Below are 22,428 nucleotides of genomic sequence, written 5' to 3'. Positions count from 1 at the left end.
AAATCACGATTTCTTTTGTCACAATAATCGTGATATGACATTTTCATATCGTCCCATCCCTAGTCCAGCCTGTTTAGCTCAGTCAGTACGCCCAGGATGGATGATGGTGGTGGGTAATGCAGTTTGCAACGTAATGAAGGAAATTGTAGGGCAACTTGTCGTCTGTCATCAGCATCATCTGTCATTAAGTTAAAGGAGTAGTTCACCCCTAAAATGACTTTTTGTCTATCGATTACTCACCCCACGGAGACTTGAGTTCAATAATATATTTTTTTGTTTTTGTCGCATTCCGAAGCCAATAATTCGAGGAGACTCTTCTCCATCCGGAATCAATGGAGGTACATTTATTATAATCAAATTATTGGCTTAGGCAAAAACAAAAAATATCCATGGGGTGAATAATCGATAGAAAAAAAGTCATCCCGGGTAAACTAGTCTCTGAAATCTTGGTAGTATAGTGTGCAAATAGGTGATCTACATGTGAGCTTCAGTTTTTTTTAAAGAATTGTAAAAATAAATGAAAAGGTGTACGGCTCTTCAATCAGTAGTAAATGACTGACCTTTTCAAAATAAAATCTAAAAACTCACAAGCATAATTAGCAAAGGAGACCACCAGGCACTTATATGTATATGTTATGAGGAAGCTGATGTTCTGTTAACAATTTCTATCAACAACATTTCAGTAAACGAACAGCATATTTTTCTCCAGCTATTCATAATCGGTATTCATGTTGTTTTGGATCATTAGAAAGCAGTGTCGGTAAATAATCGTTTCAATTAGGTTGACCATTGGCCAATACTGTAAAGCAAATAATAATGAATTTTGACATATGTATTTAGAAACCGATCGATTACCTTTTGGCCAGTTTTTGACCAATACCAGAGATTGTCCATGTCTTAAACAAACCTTTTGTTCATAGATGGAGATAATGCTACATACAGTAAGTGCCCTTTATTGCCTGAAAGGCAGCATGTCTACCTACCTAGCACCTCTTTGCCAGTAAGCATGCTTTAGGTAATGTACTGTACTGTACCTGTGAATACACTGAAGCTTAATCTTTTTGCCTACAAGCCATTCAAATTCATACTTTCATCATATCACCACCACTCCAACATTAGTCAAACAAACTACACATGCACCAGAAAACCGGTAGGTACTCAAACCCGGCACTGGGTGCATCCCACCATTCCGACATGCTGCCATTCGGACATCCCCCCATTCCGACCCTAACCCTAATCTCTATGGAAGTGCCGCCACTCAGACAATTAGAAGTCAACGTCGGAATGGCAGGATGTCAGAATGGAGAGTGGCCCCCGCCGGCACTGCCTAGCCTAGTAGCCTCGCAAGATAACATGGGACAAGGATCAGCTTGTGTTGGCTAGTATACTGGAAATGTTTGACCGTGCCCTAATGCTTTCCATCCTAGAAGCAGTTATTGATTCCTTGTGTGATTTTCAATCTTTTCTTAGCTGTGTATAGGTTAGCCTGGAAGCAGACCAATCCGCCTGTGCAAGAAAATTGTCCTTGGCGGATTTGGGTCTGGCCCTGCTCAATTGTGAATTAATTTCCTCAACCCGAAGAGTTGGGTGACCAATCAGGGCCCATTATTGGTCTAGTCTAACCAATTGTTAGACCAGACCAATACTGGTGGTCTAACCTTTCTTTTAAACCGCCCTATGGAAAAAAAACTTCCATAAAGAAGTACCAGACTCATATCCACGCAGTGATATAGTCTGGCTACGCGAGGCTATGTATAGGTGACCAGACAGGCCACTGATCTGAATTTAATTTAATTTAAATACATTTTAAATATTTTTGTTTTTCCTTTTAATGTAGCACTTTGATATTTGCTTTAAATACTAGTAAGACGCCTCAGGTCGCGCCAATTCTTGCCATCAGGCCAGTGATGTATATCAGACCAGTTACCCATATATGGAGACCCTGCATGATATTCAACAATGTTATGTCAAAACATGCCCATATATGGGCATTACCAAATATGGGCATTCCCAGATATGTCCTTAATATTGATGACATTGGGACAGGGATCTCCATATATAGACAAACTAAAAACATAATATATTATTATTATTATTATAGATATTGGGTCCACTTGCTATTAAATCCTGGGTGCTCTACTGTTCTGGCTCACCTTTTTTCTTTTTTTCCCCTTATTTTCTCTTTGGTATTTCACCTACTTCATTGTTTCTATCTAAATATGTGCCAGCTCAGCGTGTTTAACTGGCTTAATTGTATACTATGAAGCCTAAAAGAAAGTCATCATTTTGTCATTTCAGGTTTTCATAATTTGTGTTTGTGTTCCCAGACTGTGCCATGGCTGCTTGTTGTGTTGAAATAACTGGGATACTCATACTGTATGTCGGGCAGCAAAAAAGTCAAGTCAAAAAGCAATTACGCTACAGTATGATTTCATATTTCACTGGAGCCCCCGTCAAGGAAGTATAGGGTTTATGCCATGGCTAAGCTTATGACTTGTTTTCTTATCCAAAAACAGCTTTTGTACTTTGACTGGTACAATAAGTAATTCTGATTGAATGCAAAGTTACAAACTTGGTATATTTTACCCAAATTTGCCTGGTTTATGATGTTCTGTTTCTGTAAAATACTTTTGTTCCCCCGTCTGTCAGAGAGTTACATCACGGTAACTTATCCAGAGGAACAAGTTGGCCTTTTCCAGGGCACTGGCTGCTTTCATCTTCCAAGAGTTAATGTTTTGTAAGATGCTCATTGAAGAGAATAAAGCATGGAAAAAACACTGGAGGGCCAGAAAGCTTAGTTCGACATTCCAGTGACGCCTTGCTTTGCCTAGTTCTTTGTTTTTTCTTATTTAAAATTCTTGGACTGACAAGTCATTGTTTTGATCTTTTGTAAATGATGTCTGTTGATAATTCACCATTAACACAATGCCTGCCAAGGGTTAAAAAAAAATCTATCTTAGTACTGCCCGGCTTTTTACAAAAAATTAAAATGAAAATAAAAAAAAAATTAAGCATTTTTTGAAAAAAAATAAGCTCTCAGAAGATGTCCATTGCCCCCTTGCAGTTGGCAGAAAAATATAATCAACCCCAAGAAAAATCTATTTTTAGATTAACACACACAAACAATTACAGCATGTGGATGGTGGCCATTTTGGCAGCCATCTTGAAGAAGGTGTGCAGAAAGCTGATTACATGAATAACATTTTTATAATTTTTTATCAGCATCACAGGCTGCCCAAAGAGCTGTGAACACATTGCTGTCTCATATATTAGTGAACAGTGCCCCCCAGTGGCCAAAAACGGTAGAACGTACAGTAACGTGTAAGGCGGTAGATAGCTGGGCAAAATAGAACGTTTATAAACGTGTAAGGCGGCAGATGTGTTAATATAATATGCTACAGATTATTAAAGGAGAATTCCAGACTATCGTTTTAATTACCATAATCTGATGTTATCATATCCCAGGACCAGAGCCTTGTATTAGAGAGTTCTGCCAATGCGCCGGTGATGTGGTTCATGTAACTTGAAATGTCACTTATCCCTCCTAGATTCCAATGCAATGCATTCTGTAAACCTCCGGTTCACGCTTTGTCACTATTCGCCAATAGATGTGTATGTTAGAAGCCCTGGCCCCATGAAGTGGACGGAGTTGGCGTGACTCTCCAATAGAGGGCTCTGCCCAGGACGAGTGTTAGTACATCTGGCTTTGTCTGTACGTACGTATGTATGTACTAGTGATGCTGCGATATCGATTTTTCACCTTCGATACGATATGGCAGCATCTAAATTGATACGATTCCGATATCGATCGATACAATACAGCACATATTTTAAGTCTCTATGCGGCATGATCTCTGGCAGGCAGCACACTTTTATATATTTACGATTTATTTCTGATTTTGTAGTCTGGAATGTTAAACAAGGATTTATATATTTTTCCTTCGTTTTTAAATTTTTATGAAAATAGCCGATCTACAAGCCCACAACACCTTGCAGCATGACATGTTGAGACTGAGAGCTTGTAGATCTACTCCCTTATAAGGTGGCATCATCATAAGGCATCACTACTAATATGTACTAACTTATGTATGTGTGTCCCACCTTTGGCTCATTGGCCAAGCTTCGCGGGACGTTAAATTAAATTAACTCATAAAAGCACCCCTCTCTTCTGGGTGTGATTCTTATTTTTTCATATCGAGTCCACCGTAGCTCCGATCGTGGAGTATCGCTCAAAATTGTTTTTGTATATACATTATGTCGTTCACCTACCTACGGTCGCAATAAATATGAAAATAAAATAAAAACTATTTACTACTCTACCACTCATCCTGGGATATGATAACAAATCAGATTAAGGTCATTCAAACGCTAGTCTGGTATTGTCCTTTAGGATGTACAGTATCAACCCTATAAATCAACCTTGAGTTACATGGTCAGTATAATTATGATCAGCTAAATGAGCTCAGCTAATTGCTGTTACAACAAATCCAGAAGGCATTTTCATGCTTATTTCACATAGTCTGATCTCTGATGTCAGTGTGATTTACGTTCATGCTGAGAGGAAAGTTGGTACAAACAATCTGGGTCAGGTCAATAAGATTGTTTCTGGTCAATAAATAAATGAATAAACATATACATACATAGTAACATGCATAAATAGATAGTGTACACACACATGCATGCATTGTGGGCTTGTTGACTATGAAAAGCTCCACCGGTTGTCTGTCTGTCTGTCTGTCTGTCTGTCTGTCTGTCTGTCTGTCTGTCTGTCTGTCTGTCTGTCTGTCTGTCAGTCAGTCACGTCACACTTTTGCCCTAGTCATATCTCTGCCACAGTTGGCCCTATCAATGCCAAACTTTGCACACACACTCCTTGGATAGCAAATCACAACCTCCACTCATTTCTCACATGCCCCTCTTCTAGCGCCACCATCAGCCCGATTTTTGCTAAACAAATTTTTGGACACTGCTCCTACAGATCTTGGCCTAAAATCACACAAAGCGGTACACAGTATTTTTCTCCATGGTGTTTATTTTGATTATTGGTACTGGCCATTGTCAGTAATTTCTTTGTAAATATGTATTTCTGTAAGGCTTATTTGTCATTTCTTTCCTGGCTGTGCTATTTTTGTTTACATAGCGTAATAGTTAAACCGTCAACTAAAATGTCACAAGCCCTATGTGTGGCTTGTGACGCTCGCTGCCTACCAAGTAGTAGGATTCAGTGTGTGTTGCAATTTGCCTGTGCATCAGTGCCTCCACCTTTTGTTGATTTCCCAAGTGCTTCCTTGTGCCGAGTCGTATGACATGTGTTTGGCCCAGTTTGTGGTGCCCTGCCCCGCTGCGTGTTGTGGCGCTCTCTCTCTCACGCTCTGTTATCTTGCCTGCTTCAGCATCATTACATACTAGGACTTGCTACAATGCTGCTTTCATTTGGGAGAGAAACACCCGGTTTGATCTTCAAGGACAAGTTTGTTTTTTTACAACAAGACCCCATATTTTAGATTGTAATTAGAGAAAATAAAAGATGAGGGTTAAACTGTTTTCATTTACTGCTTTCTATTGTTGTAGAGATTTTAACTATTTTGATTTCAGTAGGTACAATTGGCTAAATATGTCTTTTTAGACACAATAAGCCAGCAATTTTTGTATTACTATTTACAGTAACACTACTAGCCCCCATACGTTACATCTGCTCATGAAAGATTGTGGTGCAGGTGCATCTTGGGAAAGGATTTATTGTGTCTAAAAAGACATATTCAGCCACTTGTATGCATGCCCCAACACACACGACAGAAAGCAGTAAATGAAAACATTTTAACACTTTTCTTTTCTCTAGTTACAATCTAAAATATGAACCCTTGTTGTAAAAGAAACAAAGTTATCCTTTAACTTTGGGGCTGTGTTGTGTGATTGCCAGGTTCTGCAAATTACAGGGAGGCTTCTAGCTGAACCTGAAGAGAGGTTTTCTGGAGTTGTTGGGTAGCTAAAGTTATGCAGATTATGGTTATATGAGACGTTATTCTACAGCAGCCAGGTTTAAGGGAAGAATTAAGTCAACCAAGAAATAGGGGATTATTTGCCACTTACTCTGATTTTGTACAACCAGCTAAACGTTGGTGGGACTGCTGCTGCTCCTCCTCCTCCTCCTCCTCCTACTACTACTACTACTACTACTACTACTACTACTACTACTACTACTACTAGTTTTCATAATGATGATGATGATGATGATAATAATGAACTTAATGAAATAAAGAGAAAAACAAAACAATAGCTCATTTTATAGTTACAAGGTAAGAAATAAGAATGGCAGGTATGATACAATCTTGGGCAATGGGGTATTGCAGAGTAAAGGGCAAGGATCATTTCAATCATGATTTATCCAATGTGCAGAAGGCATACATACTGTCTAATATACATACATTACACTGATCAATTTATATCAGTGCAAGTAACATTGTGAGAAACTGTTTGAGATCTTTTACATATTGAATGCAGTTTTTTGTGGGAATTTATTTATGCTGTTCTTGTGCTCGGGTCTCTGCTCTTTATGTAAAGTGTCTTGAGATAACTTGTTATGATTTGACACTTAAATCAAATTGAATTGTGTTTGTCTGGGAGGTCAGGTCACAGGGGCTTCGACAATGACTCAGGAACCTGGCACAGTGAGGTGGATAGATATTTTTTAATTCAATCAACCACCTGCTGCTTCTGGCCTCGGGTTTCTGCTGCCCACCAAGCTTTTCTCCTCAGCTGGTTCTTCCAGCGCAGTGATGACTCGTCTGTGGTTCGGCCTGGTCATTGGTATTCCATTTCACACCAATAGAAACAGTAGGCTGCGTTTTTTTTTGCTGAGGCCATGGCTAGCCTACATAATGTTGATCGTTTCAAAACCACACTGCTGTTGTGCTGCTCACGTGGCTAAATGTGTGTTGTCTGACTTGCGGCCGACGTCATAGAAGATTCGCCGCGACTTGCGTTACGTGTGCCTCCTTTGTTTGGTCTCTGTGTCGTTTGTCCAATTGTCTGACCGTTACCAGTGTTGCCAGATTTTGCTAGAGAAATAAGGAGACAGGTCTATGAGAACAAGACCATAATTAAGAAGCGACTAACACATGAGCACTTTAAACCTATACACATTGGCTATTTGAAAATAGACCATTTAGAAGCTCGGAACTTATGAGCTTGTAGATCTGGTATTAAAAAATTTAAATTTTGAGCATTTTGTTCAAAACGTGCCACTCCTGCAAACTTAAGATGGCAATCTTAGCCAATCAGGATGGAATATGAAAAATCAAAACAGATCCGTCTTGATCACATGACTATCAGAGATCATGTGTACAGATTTGCGTGTAATTTGGATTAAAAAACAAAAAAGGTTTATCTCCTAAAGATGCAGTGAGTGTGGCAGAGATTGAATGTGAGATCAATATACTGTAACCTCATTTGGAATGGATTACGCAATAGGATGAGTCAGTTGAGGAGAGAAGCACAAAAACATAGATGTTGAAGTTGAAGGCGAAAAAAAAAGGAAGGATGTCAGCTTTGGGAAAGAACTCTTTTCACTGCAACTGTGTGCTGAGAATAGCTCATCTGTTGAGGCCTACAGGCTTCCAAAATGAGTAATGGTGGGTCGTTTGTGACTGTCACTAGTCACTTGTTGAACGGTTGTTTTTGGTGAATGTAGGGGGACTGATTCTTTCCAGGGAACAATCGATTTTGTCTGGCTTTTGTTTTTCCTCGTTAACGTTATGTGACAGCCAGTGGCATGGTGATGTGAGTGCCATGTTTACTGCAGTTAGCTGAGCTATGTACACTCTTTAATTGATTCTTCAATGGTTGATTGAGCAAACTGAAGGTCGATTTGGTTACTTATCGCGTATGTGGATCAGTTTCTTAACATGCTAATTTATGTTGTATGTGTGCCTCTTAACCACATGAATGAACATATTCTGGGTGTATATAACTTTTAAGAGGTGACATTCTGCAAAATAGACCATCTACAAGCTTGTAGATGCTTTTTTTAAAGCTATTTTTGGCAAAGATATTTGATGTAGAGTGGGGGAAAAAGGAGACAAACTATAGGGCGACCATGGCCAACGGAGTATATAGGGTTTAACGCAGTTATCAGTTAAATATGTGGAATTCCACCAAATTGAAACTACCATTTGCACAACACATAATATCAGTCTTCGTGATGCTGATCTGAATTGTTAGGGGGAAAAATACGTTCACCTTTATTTCAGGTCTTTTTATATTTATTTCTGTGGCAGAACTTGGCTTTCATTATATCCTGTGCAGTCACTCACTGCAGTGGCCATCTCTAACACAACAGGACTGAGAGATTAGCCCATCTAATTAAAACAATTCAAGACCTACTGGTAGTCCAATAACTGTATGGCTTTGTCTATAAATACTCTCAGGCAGAAACCTTGTATTTCCAGTTTTCCACATTTAATGTCCTATTTCAAGAGGGTCGTGCAAAAGTAGTGAAAATAGGAGAACTGCAAATGTTCACACCTATTTTATATTTTTAATTGTAGCAACAGTGAAAACAGCACATTATACAGTAGGTAAACAGTGCTTTATTGTCTCTGGTCACGTTCAGGTGTTTAGACAGAAATCTCATGTTGTGTTTATAGACAGTTGTGTCCCCTCTCAAACGAGCACTTGCCCGGTCGGGCAACCTGAAAGCAAACTCCACCTGCCCTAAAGTTTTATTTACCTGCCGGGGGCAGGTGAGCAAGCCTTAGTGTCAATACATGAGCATTGATCCTGGTGTCTCAAAGATCCTGTTTTATTTTTTTCTGTTTTTATCCAACATTTGTAACTCAAATCATTGCTTCTGTGTGTCCTTGGCTGGCTGGCTGGCTGGCACAGCATCTTTTTCAGATGGGGGGTTGGCATGAAAAGAGAACTACTGGACTAGATGGTAGACTGCAGTGCTTCTCAATACATTAACATTACAGGGTGTCATTTCATTTCATTCAGTGCCAACACAATGTCAATGGTCAAATCAATCTTGTGGATGCTTGCAGTGGTGGAAAAGGTACTCAAAATTTGTACTTAAGTAAATTATCAATACTGCAATGTAGAAATACTTGTTACAAGTAAAAGTCTTGAATTCAAAATTTACTTGAGTACTGCATGTTTCGTAAAAATAATCAATATCTACAAAGTAACCAGCAAGTAAAGTTTTCAAATAATTTTAGTGGAGTAAAAGTACAATATTTGCCTCGTAGTTGTAGAGTAAAAGTAAAAGTATTGAAAATTGATCTGCTGTTTCTGCAATTTTTGGAAAATGTTTGAATATTGAAAACATTGAAACGATTATGATGATTATGCAACATAATTGCAATTATCTAAAATAATTGTGATAACCTGCTCAGATATCAAGCAAAATTAACACCTGTGACGACTAACGAGTCAATGTGCTCATATTGTTCACACATGATTTGGCATGGCAGTGTGTCCAAAGCAGCTGTAACAGCTGTTTGTTTTCATTCTGTCTCAGATGCATTCTGTCTCGGATGATGGACTGAAAATGCTCTACGAGATCTTATTCTATTTATCGAAAAAGTAAACCATAGAACAATCAATACGAAAATAACCTTAGACTTGATATTTGACCGTCTCAGACAGACTTGAGTATCCATAATCTGGCACGACACTCTAAATCTGGACATAGGCAATATCATTTGCTATACGGTTTCTACAAACAGCCAGCAGCACACACTAGCAAGCTGAAAACGGATATACTTCTGCTGTCATCAAGGTGCAGTAGACGGCAGCAATGAGAACATGCTGAAAATCACATATTTTCTCATTAGGCCTCAAACCTTTCACAAAATTCTTTGTGATGGCATCTCAAGTCTGTTTTTCGCCACATCACAAATCTCAGAAAAGGAGGTAGACAAATAGTTGGCTGGCCAACCACTTTTTATTTATGTTGCTATGCTGAGTGTGTGAGATGTGCGTTCCTGAGTCTCATCAGCAGTTTCTTGTATGGTGTTTCTTAGTTAGAAGTTAGAACCCAGTTGAAATGGGTTATATATTATTAACCAAATGAACCCAATAGCGTCCCTAATCTGGGATGAACATTCTGCAAAAATAGTCAGTTTACAAGTTCACAGTGCGTTATGTTGCGGAACTGTTGTAAACGGAGTAAAATATGTTAATTGGAAATTGTTGAAAACAGCCAAATGATGCATTGCTTAGGGTTTAATGCATCTGTCACCAGAACAAAACTAAAACCAACAAAAACTTGTATTTCCTAGCTCTGTCAGATAGTCTGGGGGAGCAGTCATTTGCAGTGTGAAAAATTCCGACCCACACGTTTGTAAGAAAGACAAGGGCATATATATACACAGTAGCGATGTTTTGTTATCCATATGTGAAAGGAGTTCCTGTTGGAGGATGGGTTCAGACAGAGGACAATCCCACTGGGTCTGCAGGAGGAATTCACTGGATCCTTTGGTGTGAGTGAGACCAAACCCCAGATACAGTACCACACTGTACTGCTTTAAAACACTTAAATCTCCATACCTTGACTTTTTGAATTCTCCTTTCCTCACCTGCTTGTGGCAGTGCGGGCCAAGGGGAGGGGGTGGTGGTGGTGGTGTGATCAAGTGTCAACAGAAGCTTCTTTGTTAACACACATTTAACTTCTTTTCAGCAAATCATCAGCAGCTGTGTATTAAATACACATATCAAGTCATGTAAATTGAACCTTCATGTTTGGGTGTGTTCGCGAGGCACCTTGACTGTGACAAGTTGCACTTCATAGCATTCACATGAATGTTTTTTGTGTTTTATGATTTCTGTTTTCTTGTATGCAACCATACATGAACTACTTGCTACCTACTGTATTTTGGGCAATACTGCATGCTGTCAGTGTGACATTTTTATGATCAGACAATGAATTAATATGAGCAGTGATAGCTGAGTGGTTAGTGTCCACACCTAGGACTCCGGAGGCCCCAGAGGCCGCAGGTACGATTCCCCGCTCCAGCTATCACTGCTCCCCTTCCCCCTTGCGCTCCTTGTGGGCATCACTGGGTTGAGTTCAGCTGGGTTAAAGCTGATAAAAAAAAAAAAGCAGCTGGGTTGGGCTGCGATATCTGAATTTCCCCTGTGGGATAATATAGGTAACTATTATTATTATCTATTATATTAATTAATTTAGGCCATAATTTGGGCTAAATAGAATCTTAGATACGTTTTCTTTTTCCTTTACATTTTCTCCAATTCATTGCCAATTCCCTTCATGTGTATAGTCTCTGTCACTGCAAATGCCAACCCATATTGCTTTGTCTTGGGGGGAGGGTGTATAGACATGCCTCCTTCAATACACATTAAGGGTGAAACAATGAATCCAACTAATCAATGTAATCAATTCTAAAACAATATTGAGAAATTGTATAAGATAATCGATTAATAATCATTCCCCATTTTGGACATTTGGTCTTGTTTGCATAAGAACAACTAAACATAAGAAATAATAATAACAATAAAAATAGCTGAAGCAATAGAGAAAAAAGAAGAAAAAAAGACACTTCTCGACTATTTGATTCTAAAAGTAACCGATAAAATAATCGCTAAGAAAAACAATCGATAATGCAGCCCTAATACACATGGAGTGGAAGTGGCCGTAGGCTACATGTTAATGTGTATTAAATACTCTATGGCAGCACTAGGAGAGGAATCCCCAGTGAGGGGAGTACGCTTCCTTCAGGGTAAAAAAGCAGGGGGATTCTGGCCTAGATGATGGTAGACTGTCACACTTCTCTTTTCTCTTTCCCACACAATTCTAAGTACAGTATAGTGTCCGCCCTGCTCAACGATAACACGTCCATGCTCACTTCAGAGAATGTAAGCCTGATTAGATATATTGCCGCAGTGAGCCTTCAGATATGAGATATGAAGGAAATCCCTCAAATTCATCAGAAGTATATGCTTGGAATTTTGGATCCTGTGTTGGGTGCAACAGTAAACAACTTCAAGTAATACTTTGTTGACTTACTAATTATGCTAGTTAGTTACGTTGATTCGTTTATGTAAAAGAAATGAAAAAAGAAACGCCAGTGACTTCTTGATTATTCAGTTAATAAAGAAATAGACTAAGAAGAAACATCTTTTTCGTATCGTCGGATGGCCAGCTCAGACTCGCTTGGCCATGCCTTCGTCCATAGTCTCTGGTCCTACAGGTACGTCGAAGAGGCCGGCTTCGGAAGGTGGTCTGTATATACTGTAGTGTAGGGGACAGGCAGTCATTATTATGTTCTGCAGTCTGCTGAGGCTCGCCACACGCTATGCGTGCTGTGCTACACAACTACGCATGCTTTGCTACGCTAGGCATTCTTCGCTACGCATGCTTCACTATGCTACGCATACTGCTGCGCTATTTGCCAAGCCCCACTTCTTCATAGATGATTTGAAGTGGCCTACTCCATTGCGTAGGCGGTTCATTGCGGTCGATAAAGACGACAGTATCTTTGCGGGCTTCCCCACAAGTAGCAATACTCTGTACAAGACCGCCTTGCGAAACAAATGGCCACACTATCGTCCACCTGGCAGGCCATGGTCAAGACCAGGGCATGGAACGTCCCCTTCACAGGCGGACATCCCCACCGTTGAGGGCCAGGGACAGCGCTACAGTGAGAACATACTGTATGACACTGGTTATTTAATAATATTCACTAAAACAATCATTTCCATAACACCTGGCATGTTGAAAGGTTCCGTCAGCCCTGGGGCCGGCCTTGGGAACTTAATACATTTTCTCTGTTGGTTACCACCACTCGTGTCCTTCATCTCTCTCTTTTTTTATGGTCAACTGTAGGGATGTTCCTAGCGACTAATTTCACTGACATGTACACGACAATTTTGTAACCGAATACTCGGATAAACAAAAATTAATTGATGAATTTATTTATTGACATTAACTGTTCTGCTGCTGTAGACGGCGCTCACCGTCATTGAAAGGGTTAATACCATGGCGCCGTTGACGGTGAGGACTGTGAATCTTACTGTATATACAGTAAAGATATTATTACTTACTTAATGTCGCTCCGGTCCCGCCCGCATCGGTAATGTCGGCGATTTGTTTACAACGCACGTTGGGCGTGCACGCGAAGTGAAGCTCCTCAATGTTAAGTCAATGGAGAGGCCCATAAAGAAACTTCATTTAAACAAAATAGCCATTTTGAGACATTTTGCAGCAGATCTAAATGTAAACAAGGCACAAGGCAGGGCGCAGCCATCTTCCTCTTCTTGTCCCACACTGTCATGTGACTAGATGACGTAATCGTTGCCGTCAAGTGATAATCCAAAAAAACAAAAACAACCCCCTTCCAGCCCTTCAAAATAATAGCGGCGGCCTATGGAGGAAACTGCGTGGCACCGAGGCACCAAGCAACCTTCAGATTAAGGGGGCACTATTAGTGTTAACACGCAGAAAATAGCCAAAATTTTGCACATTTCAATCTATTAGGCTAAACCTCATTTGAACAAGATATCAAGAGTATATGAAAGCCTTTTAATAATGTTTATACTATTGGAATCTGCTCCAAAATAATTAATTACATCACCAGTGGCAGTGAGTGAGAGACGTAACCCTAAGTAGGTCAATTACCAATTAACAGCGCAGCGCAGCTCAGCGCACCGCAGCTGGACTGACTGGCCTCGTCTCGTCTGGTGAAGCGACCTGTTCATCTCTGTTACCTTAAACAATTATTTATGGCATTCGCAGCCAACTTATGATTGAGACTACTTTCTCCATGTTCTCACCTCAAAATGGATTATTCTTCAGATGAGCGGATCACACTGATGCAGCAGGCAATAGCCTACTGGAGCCGAGGTAACAGTGATTCACATCCAGTCGCCTTTATTGGATTTGATTTCTCCATCACATCACTCAGACAAACTTTACATCGTAGCAAGTTTTAACAGTAATGAATGATGAATGATGCTGCAGCTGCTCAATCACTCAATGTAGGCCTATACTCATGTTTAAGCAGCAGAAAGACAGACAGACAGACAGCTGCTGCTGCTGCTGCCGCTGAATGCTGCTGTCAGCGTGGTGCACCCGCTCTGGGTCATTGTGACCACTTATACCAGTGTGACAGTCAGGCTCCGCAAATCACCCATGGTAATTCTTAAGTTGCTTATTTTACTTATTAAAGCAAACTTTTATTATTAAGAAATTACATTAATATGGGTGCAAGATGCAAATTTTGAATAAAGTTCATATCAACAATTAAAAATATATTTAATAGATTAAACGAATTTTATTTACAAACCGAATAGTGGGATCAGCCCTGTGTAATCGGATAATCGAATAATCGCGCACATCCCTAGTCAACTGTTCCAATGAGCCTCTCGTCTCTTCATCTTAAGACACAGGGACTGACCTAAATAATGCTGAGTGATATTTAAAACTGGGTTGTTTGTTGTCGTTTTGTTGTCTTTTCAAGAGCTTTACTCCTTCTAATTGGGACACAACTGGGATGATGAGATCACATGTGCGTTTGTCCCAGAAATGGACTATTATGATTCGAAAAAAGGCAACAGTCAATGTATTTGGAGCCTCATTTCCATCAATTAGCATTCTGCACATGAATAAACATGCAGCCCATGTCCTCGGCGAGCACAATCCAATGTTTGGAGAAACCAGAGTTTACTTGGCAGGAAATGCACTTAACTTAACAACTTAACAGCAATGAATGTATTAATGAAGTAACTGAGCGCAAATCGTGTGTGTGCGTGCGTGCACGTGTGTGTGTCACAACTCGTCTCAAAGGAGATGTTTTTCTACTCGACTTTGTAAGCTTGACATAGCGGTCCATCAGCTATTCAAACAAATCAATTATTATACAGTCGACCATCAAAATACCGATTACAATTGAAGGATCTACAAGCTCACATTGCATTTCATCGTAGTACATAATTTGCTATCGCCATGCATCGTATTGGATTCCGTGAGATTCAGAGTTGTATGACATGTCATATAGTGGATTCAATGTGTGTTGTGTGATTATGCAACATTTAGGGATGTGCCGAAAGCAAAATTCTTGGCCGAAACCGAATACCGAATATTGGAAACATTTGGCCGAAAACCGAATACCGAATAGCCGAATAATACATGTATAAAACATTTATTTTGAATGCACACATAACATATTTATTTTTGTGTAGAATTATTTATTTACTATTGTGTAGTAAATTTGTAATAAAAGACAAATTATGTCTCAAAATATTAACATTCCATATAGTTAAATTATTGCATCATAAAGAAATATCAATGTAATTATTGTTTTTAAAAAAATATTTATATATATATTGAATATCCTATACATTATTCGGTAGTATTCGGTAGTATTCGGTATTCAGTATTCGGTGATATTCGGTATTTGGTATTCGGTACTATTCGGTAATAATTATTCGGCTGTAAAATCAAACCAAACCGAAACCGAATATGCGTTTTTTGGCACTATTCGGCCGAAAATATTCGGTGCCGAATATTCGGTCACATCTCTAGCAACATTATAGTGGTTCCCAAATGTTTTAGCTCAAGACCCAACAGAGAAATTACAGTAGGTATTTGCCCAGGACCCAAACTAGTGAAAATAGCAGATCTACAAGCTCACAATGCGGGGAGAAGCAGAGTGAAAATTGATTTTTACTCGAGCCATGACCCATAGAAATTAGTCCGTGACCCACAAATGGGTCCCGACCCACTGTTTGGGAACCACTGCTTACACAGTGTAAGCATTAGATGTTGTTATGGTACATGGTTGTTTGAGCTTGATTTCCACGTGGGCCATTCCGTTGTGTTATTGTGTGTCAAGACACACAGGCCAGTCGGACATAAATTATGTATATACATCTCAGTAGTATGGATGATGCTTGATACATGGCCTATATGACCAGTGAGCCGCCAGAATTGGTTACATTACGGGTAAAATTCATCCGTGTGCATTTGTCTGTGATAGCTCATCCATTGAAAATCTCAATCAATCTATTTAATATTACTTTATCTCAGATAGATTTGCAGGCCTCATCTCAATATGTGACCGTGAATCTGTGATCAGGCAGACAAGATTAAAGTAATTCTTCTGTGGATTTCTGCCAGTCTTAAGCAGAAAAAAAAGAAAGAAATGCAAGGGCGACCTTCAGGGGAAATGAATGACTACGGAATTTGAAACATTAGCCTGTTACTGTACAAGCCAGTGATCACACTAATACCAGACAGACGGTATGTGACATTGTGCTTTATGTCAACAGCCTGCGACTCTCCTACATAGTAGCATTTCATGCACAAAATAATGAAAGCTACAGATTCTACGGTATACTGTGTGTCACAGTGTGGCTGATCACTCATCCTGACTTGTTTTTGTTCGTATGAACATGTTACTACCTGTGCTATTAGACGTTTTCGTGCGCACAGGCCATGTGTTTATTTGTAGTTGTGTGCCTAGTCTGCCTACAAAATCTAGCATGTAGCCAACACTAGCAGGTGATGTTTTGAAAATGCTGAAAGACCCCTTGCATCTCTTTTATTTGTGGTACTTCAAGTTTACCAGGTTGCTTCAACCCAAAAACACTTGAATGATGAAAATCTTGAATGATGAAACTTAGGAGATTTTGCAGCGTTAATGCAGCAATCTCAAGGCAACAATGACATCACAGCTAATAAATACTACACAGCTGATGCACAATGAATGAATAACACTAAATATAATTGCACCTCGTGAGATGAAATAAATATCCCGCAGTTACTTTTCGCTCACCAAATTTAGTACAACTAGCCCTTACCCGTTCAAAGATATGAGCTCCAAAATGATGTGCAGTGTGTGGGTTATGGGATGTGCACTGTGCATACAGTATATGAGGGATGGAAAGTAACTTTAACTGGTGCTTGCATGATAATATGTAGGAGCATCAATGTAAGAAATAGCCGTTTCGTTAAATGGCTACCCCCCCCCCCCCCCCCAGCCCACCCGCCTGCGCACACACCCGCCTGCCTGCGCACACACACACACACACACACACACACACACACACACACACACACACACACACAGAGTGCTGGTTAAACATGTTGCCTCATGCTAGATGCAGAATAGATGTGCCTCATGCTAGATGCAGAATAGATAGTAGATACACCATAAAAATGCTAATATACAGTATACGATTTGTGAAAGTGACAAACGGGCTTCACAGTTATGTTAGGTGTGTTCATATGCTAATGGTGATGCGATTTCAGATCAATTGCTCCAGCCACTGAGGAGAAACGCTGTTTCAGGCAGACAGACAGACAGACAGACAGACAGACATTCGCAAAATTATAGTATAGATGGCTGAATGAGCTGATGTTAATACTGGTTGATATTGAGTACGTAACCTATAGAGCAGTGGGAAGCATTTCAAATTTGCCTGTAATACACTGTATATTTACATGCAGTAAATATGCAGTATGTACAGCATATACCTGTACATATACGGGACTTTGTGTGTTTGCATGTCCATGTCCATTATCACAGGGTTTTTCCATTGTCTCACATATTATGTTGTATGTCCCTTTTCTGATTGGACAATATAATGATGAGCACATCTATCTACACATCATCATACTGTAGTAGCGTTTCTTCAGGAATAGGGATATGACGATATGAAAATGTACTTTATTATCGCGATAATCAAAATATCCCTAAATTCCATTATCCTGGGGTAGAACATTTGCCAAAAAATAGCACATCTACAAGCCCACAACGTGCCAGCAGATAGACGGCTGTCTATTGTTATCTATACTATAATTTTGCGAATGTCTGTCTGTCTGTCTGTCTGTCTGTCTGTCTGAAACAGCGTTTCTCCTCAGTGGCTGGAGCAATTGATCTGAAATCGCATCACAATTAGCATATGAACACACCTAACATAACTGTGAAGCCCGTTTGTCACTTTCACAAATCGTATGCTGTATATTAGCATTTTTATGGTGTATCTACTATCTATTCTGCATCTAGCTTGAGGCTAATCTATTCTGCATCTAGCATGAGGCAACATGTTTAACCAGCTCTGTGTGTGTGTGTGTGTGTGTGTGCAGGCAGGCGGGTGTGTGTGCAGGCGGGTGGGCGGGCGCGGGGTGTGTGTGTGTGTGGGGGGGGGGGACACGACACAGTATCTCTGTAGCCATTAAACGAAACGGGTACTTCTTACATTGATGTGCCTACATATCATCATGCAAACACCAGTTAAAGTTACTTTCCATCCCTCATATACTGTGTGCACAGTGCACACATCCCATAACCCACACACTGCACATCATTTCGGAGCTCATATCTTTGAACAGGTAAGGGCTAGTTATTGTAGATCGGCTATTTTTTGGAGAGAGATTTGGTAAAGAGTGAAAAATGTCCAGGTCTGTTTTAGCAAATATAGAGGGTTTGGTACCGGATATGCAGCTAGGCAAATAAAAGGTGAATTGATCCCATTGCATGACGCAGGATAATTTCACGATAAATCAAAATCTCCACGATACGATTATTGTGTTTTTTTATCACGATAAATGATAATAACGATTATCGTCACATCCTTTTAAGTTCCCCAAAGCTCTCAAAATGGAAGCTTTGCAGTGCCTTTAAATGAACTGAAACATAATTTTGTCTCCTTCCTCCTCTTGGTCCCGCAGGGCCGGCTTTGGCCTGACCAAGCCGCTCAAGATGAACATGGTGAAGAGGATCATGGGGCGGCCGCGCCAGGAGGAGTGCAGCCCGCAGGACAACGCGCTGGGCCTCATGCACCTCCGACGCCTCTTCTCCGAGCTGTGCCACCCGCCGCGCCACATGACCCAGAAGGAGCAGGAGGAGAAGCTCTACATGATGCTGCCCGTCTTCAACCGAGTGAGTGGTACTACCCCCCCCCCCCCCCCCCAACACCCATTTCAATTTCTTTATTTGGGTCCATATCTATAAAATACATTACGTGGGGCGCAAATATTTTTCAGTTGCTTCTGATGTTCCACATGCTTGAAACATGTGTTTCTGTGCTTGAATCCAAACATTTCCAGACTGTACAGAATCAACACATGCATATGAGCTTATTCACTCATTTCACTGTCAACATTGGTCATACACCTCAGTCCGTCATATTACCAACACCGGATAAATAATTATGGGTACAGACAGATAGCACCTTCTCCTCCAAATAGATCGACTGCCTATAATGGAGGAGATTGAGACTGACCACCAGCCTGTGGACATGGCCCAAGCTGCCCAAATATAAAAACAATGCAAAGTCACACACATATGCATTGCAATAATAATATCATCAATCTTAAATATCAATGGTCTTTTGTCAGGTGTGTGCTCTGACCAAAACACAAATAACTCACATTACCAAATATAACCTGACGTGCAAGGTACTGTAAAACATACTAGCCTTTCTTGCATTTAACATTAATTTGTTATGCAAGCACAAATTTGTATTTTATATTTGAAAATGTAGTTTCATTTTACTTGGATAATCAATTTCCATTACTTGGATAATCAATCTTATTTCTGGTCTTTTCCGGGGAAGATTATTATTATTTTACTGTCGCTGTCACATTTACAAAATGCTTTCACACAAGTACAAAACAGAATGTGCAACGAGATGTAAAAGAAGATGGGAGACACTTCCATTCGGTTGGGTAAAAAAAATGATTTTCTCCAGTGTCTGACGAAGCAGTCTATTTTGTGGTGGCTGGTGTAGTAGTCGGTGTTGTCGAGTGTTCCTGTCAGAAGGGGCCTCTCACCGGTGCCATTACTGATTTTAATACTGTAACTCCCTCTCCAGTGGAATGATGGCTGTGTAAGTCTATTTTATTCAACTTTGTCCTCGTTAAGTAAGTAGGTTGAAAAGTGGCTTATAGTTGGTATTATACACTATACGGCTAGGACTCCACCAAAAAGAAGCCGTTGTGTCGGCGTCGGACATCGTTAAAAAATGAACAGGGGCGAATTGGGCGTCCGACATTGACGTTGGCAGTGGAGCACCCTTAATTAATTGGAAAAAAAAAAATATATATATATATATATATAATCTTTTTGTATATAATTATGTGTTGTTCACAATGACATAATACACACACACACACACACACACACACACACACACACACACACACACACACACACACACACACACACACACAGTTTGTGTCCCAAATGAGCTGCTGGGTGGCTCAAAGGGGATAGAAAACTTGTTTGGCAAGGCTTCAGGAAGTGCAAACACTGTGGACAGTATTATGTCACTGAACGACACATATCTACTATAAATACCCTACCAGTCAAAAGTTTGGACGCAGCTCTCATTCAATGTGTGTGAGAAGCTGTGTCCAAACTTTTGACTGATAGGGTATATATTTTCAAGTGATACAAATAAGCGATGTAGCATTGTACCCCACCACGTGCAGTCGGAGCTGCAGTCGACTCGAGATGGAGAAAAAAACGTTACCAACAACTTTACCACTCATTCTGGGATATGATAACATCAGATTGACCCATTTAGACCTGGAAAGCATTATTACACATTACTTTAACCATTATTTTATACTTTAACTATTAAATCATAGCAGATCTACAAGCTCACAGTGAGTTTGTAGATCTAAGTCTAAGTCTTTGAATATTTTAACCCTAAATCCTAACAGGTTTCTGAAAAACCTGTTTCTATGTTGGTGGTGCTCAGACCTTTTCATGTCAAAATGATATGTATTTGGCCACGGACACCCATCTCAAAATATTTAGTTCCAGGGACCCCCCAGAAGCAAAGCTTGAGATACAAAGTTTGCTTTAAAAATACATATATTCGCACTCGGTGCTGCGCTGTGAGCTTGTATATCTGATATTTTTCAATAGCTAAAGTATAAATTAATTCCAGGTCAATCCTTCAGGCCCTGCTAAATGCACATCTTGTTTACCCAAGCCATGTAGCCGGGGAGCCACAGGCCCAAAAGCTCAAAGAATAGGATGTTACCTGTGATGTCATGACATACTTTTAATTTTTGTTTTTTCTATTAATTTGGTCATCAAGGTCCACAGAATGAGAGGCCTGCTCTGCCGGAAATCCTGCGAAAAAAAGTTATGGCCATTTGTATATTCACTCCATCGACTTCAATATAAAGGAAAGAAACACACCAAAAAAAATATGCTTTAAGTAGCATGTGAGGGGTCAAACTAGGGATTCTTGATGATTCTGAATCCATTGCAAGCATTTGTTTTGCATGAAAAACATTCCTTGGGCTAGAAAACGGACCAAAATAACGGTGAAAAGTGATGACTCATCACTTTTTTTTGACTCATCACTTTTCACAGGTTTGAGAGGCTGAAATCTAGCCCAAGGAATGTTTTTCATGCAAAACAAATGCTTGCAATGGATTCAGAATCATGAAGAACCCTTAGTTTGACCCCTCAAATGCTACTTTTTTTGGTGTGTTTTTTTCCAGTATAGTGAAGTCAATGGGAAACTTTTTTTCGCAGGATTTCCGGCAGAGCAGGCCTCTCATTCTGTGTACCTTATTGACCAAATTAATAGGACAAACAAAAATTTGGAGTATGTCATGACATCACAGGTCCTCTCTCATTTTGGCCCAGTGGCTCCCCGGCTAATGCTACTCATACGCTGAGGTTGGCAGTGCCGAGATGTCCAACCCAGAACCAGCTCTTTACCAACTGAGCTTTCCAGGCCTTGTGAACACATGATCGACCAATGACCACTGTTGGATGAAATGCTTTGTGACCTGTTCTTTCAAAGGGTCAGACTAACAGAACGACTTGTGATTATGAATTAGCACATGCTTGCCTAGTCAGGGAGAGATCTAAGACGTATGATCATGTGGGCATGAAATATTCGACCATATCAGACTATTTAGCCGCGAGCCAGTTGCTTCTCTCACTCTTTGTGCTGGAAAAAACTATGCATTTTATAATACTGTAGCCTAGTAACATGCTTGCAATATTCTTTTCCAAATAAATTCAGTGTGGTTTTATTATTGTCTCCACCAGCCGAAGGCTGAGGGAGAGTATGTTTTCCCCTCCGTCCGTCCGTCCGTCCGTCCGTCCGTCCGTCCGTGCGTCCGTCCGTCCGTGCGTCCGTGCGTCCGTCCGTGCGTGCGTCCTCGCAGTTTGTGAGCAGCTAATCTCAGTCACCGTTGGCCCGATCGCTGCCAAACTGAGCACACACACTCCCTGGATGCCAATCTAGAACCTCTGCCCCACATCTTTCAAATCAGCCTCATGGTGGCGCTATAACAGGCCGATTTGTGTGGCCTGGTTGTTACCAGCTAATCTCCGGCGCCGTTGGCCCGATCGCTGCCAAACTGAGCACACACACTCCCTGGATGCTAATTCAGAACCTCTGCCCCACATTTTTTAAATCAGCCTCATAGTG

General features: G+C 40.3%; 1 protein-coding gene across 1 annotated transcript in view; it reads left to right on the top strand.

The window, feature by feature from the left end:
• wdfy3 (WD repeat and FYVE domain containing 3) overlaps positions 1 to 22,428 on the top strand; it is a 165,648-nt gene that overhangs the window by 12,146 nt on the left and 131,074 nt on the right. The window contains exon 2 of the mRNA XM_080739319.1: positions 18,692 to 18,902. Coding sequence (XP_080595445.1) covers positions 18,723 to 18,902 — 180 coding nt within the window. The 5' untranslated portion in view covers positions 18,692 to 18,722. The remainder of the gene's footprint in view (positions 1 to 18,691; positions 18,903 to 22,428) is intronic.

The sequence above is a fragment of the Nannobrachium achirus genome, assembly GCF_963921795.1.
Source record: "Nannobrachium achirus genome assembly, chromosome: 12".
Taxonomy (NCBI): Eukaryota; Metazoa; Chordata; class Actinopteri; order Myctophiformes; family Myctophidae; genus Nannobrachium; species Nannobrachium achirus.
This window is presented reverse-complemented; position numbering and strand designations above follow the sequence as displayed.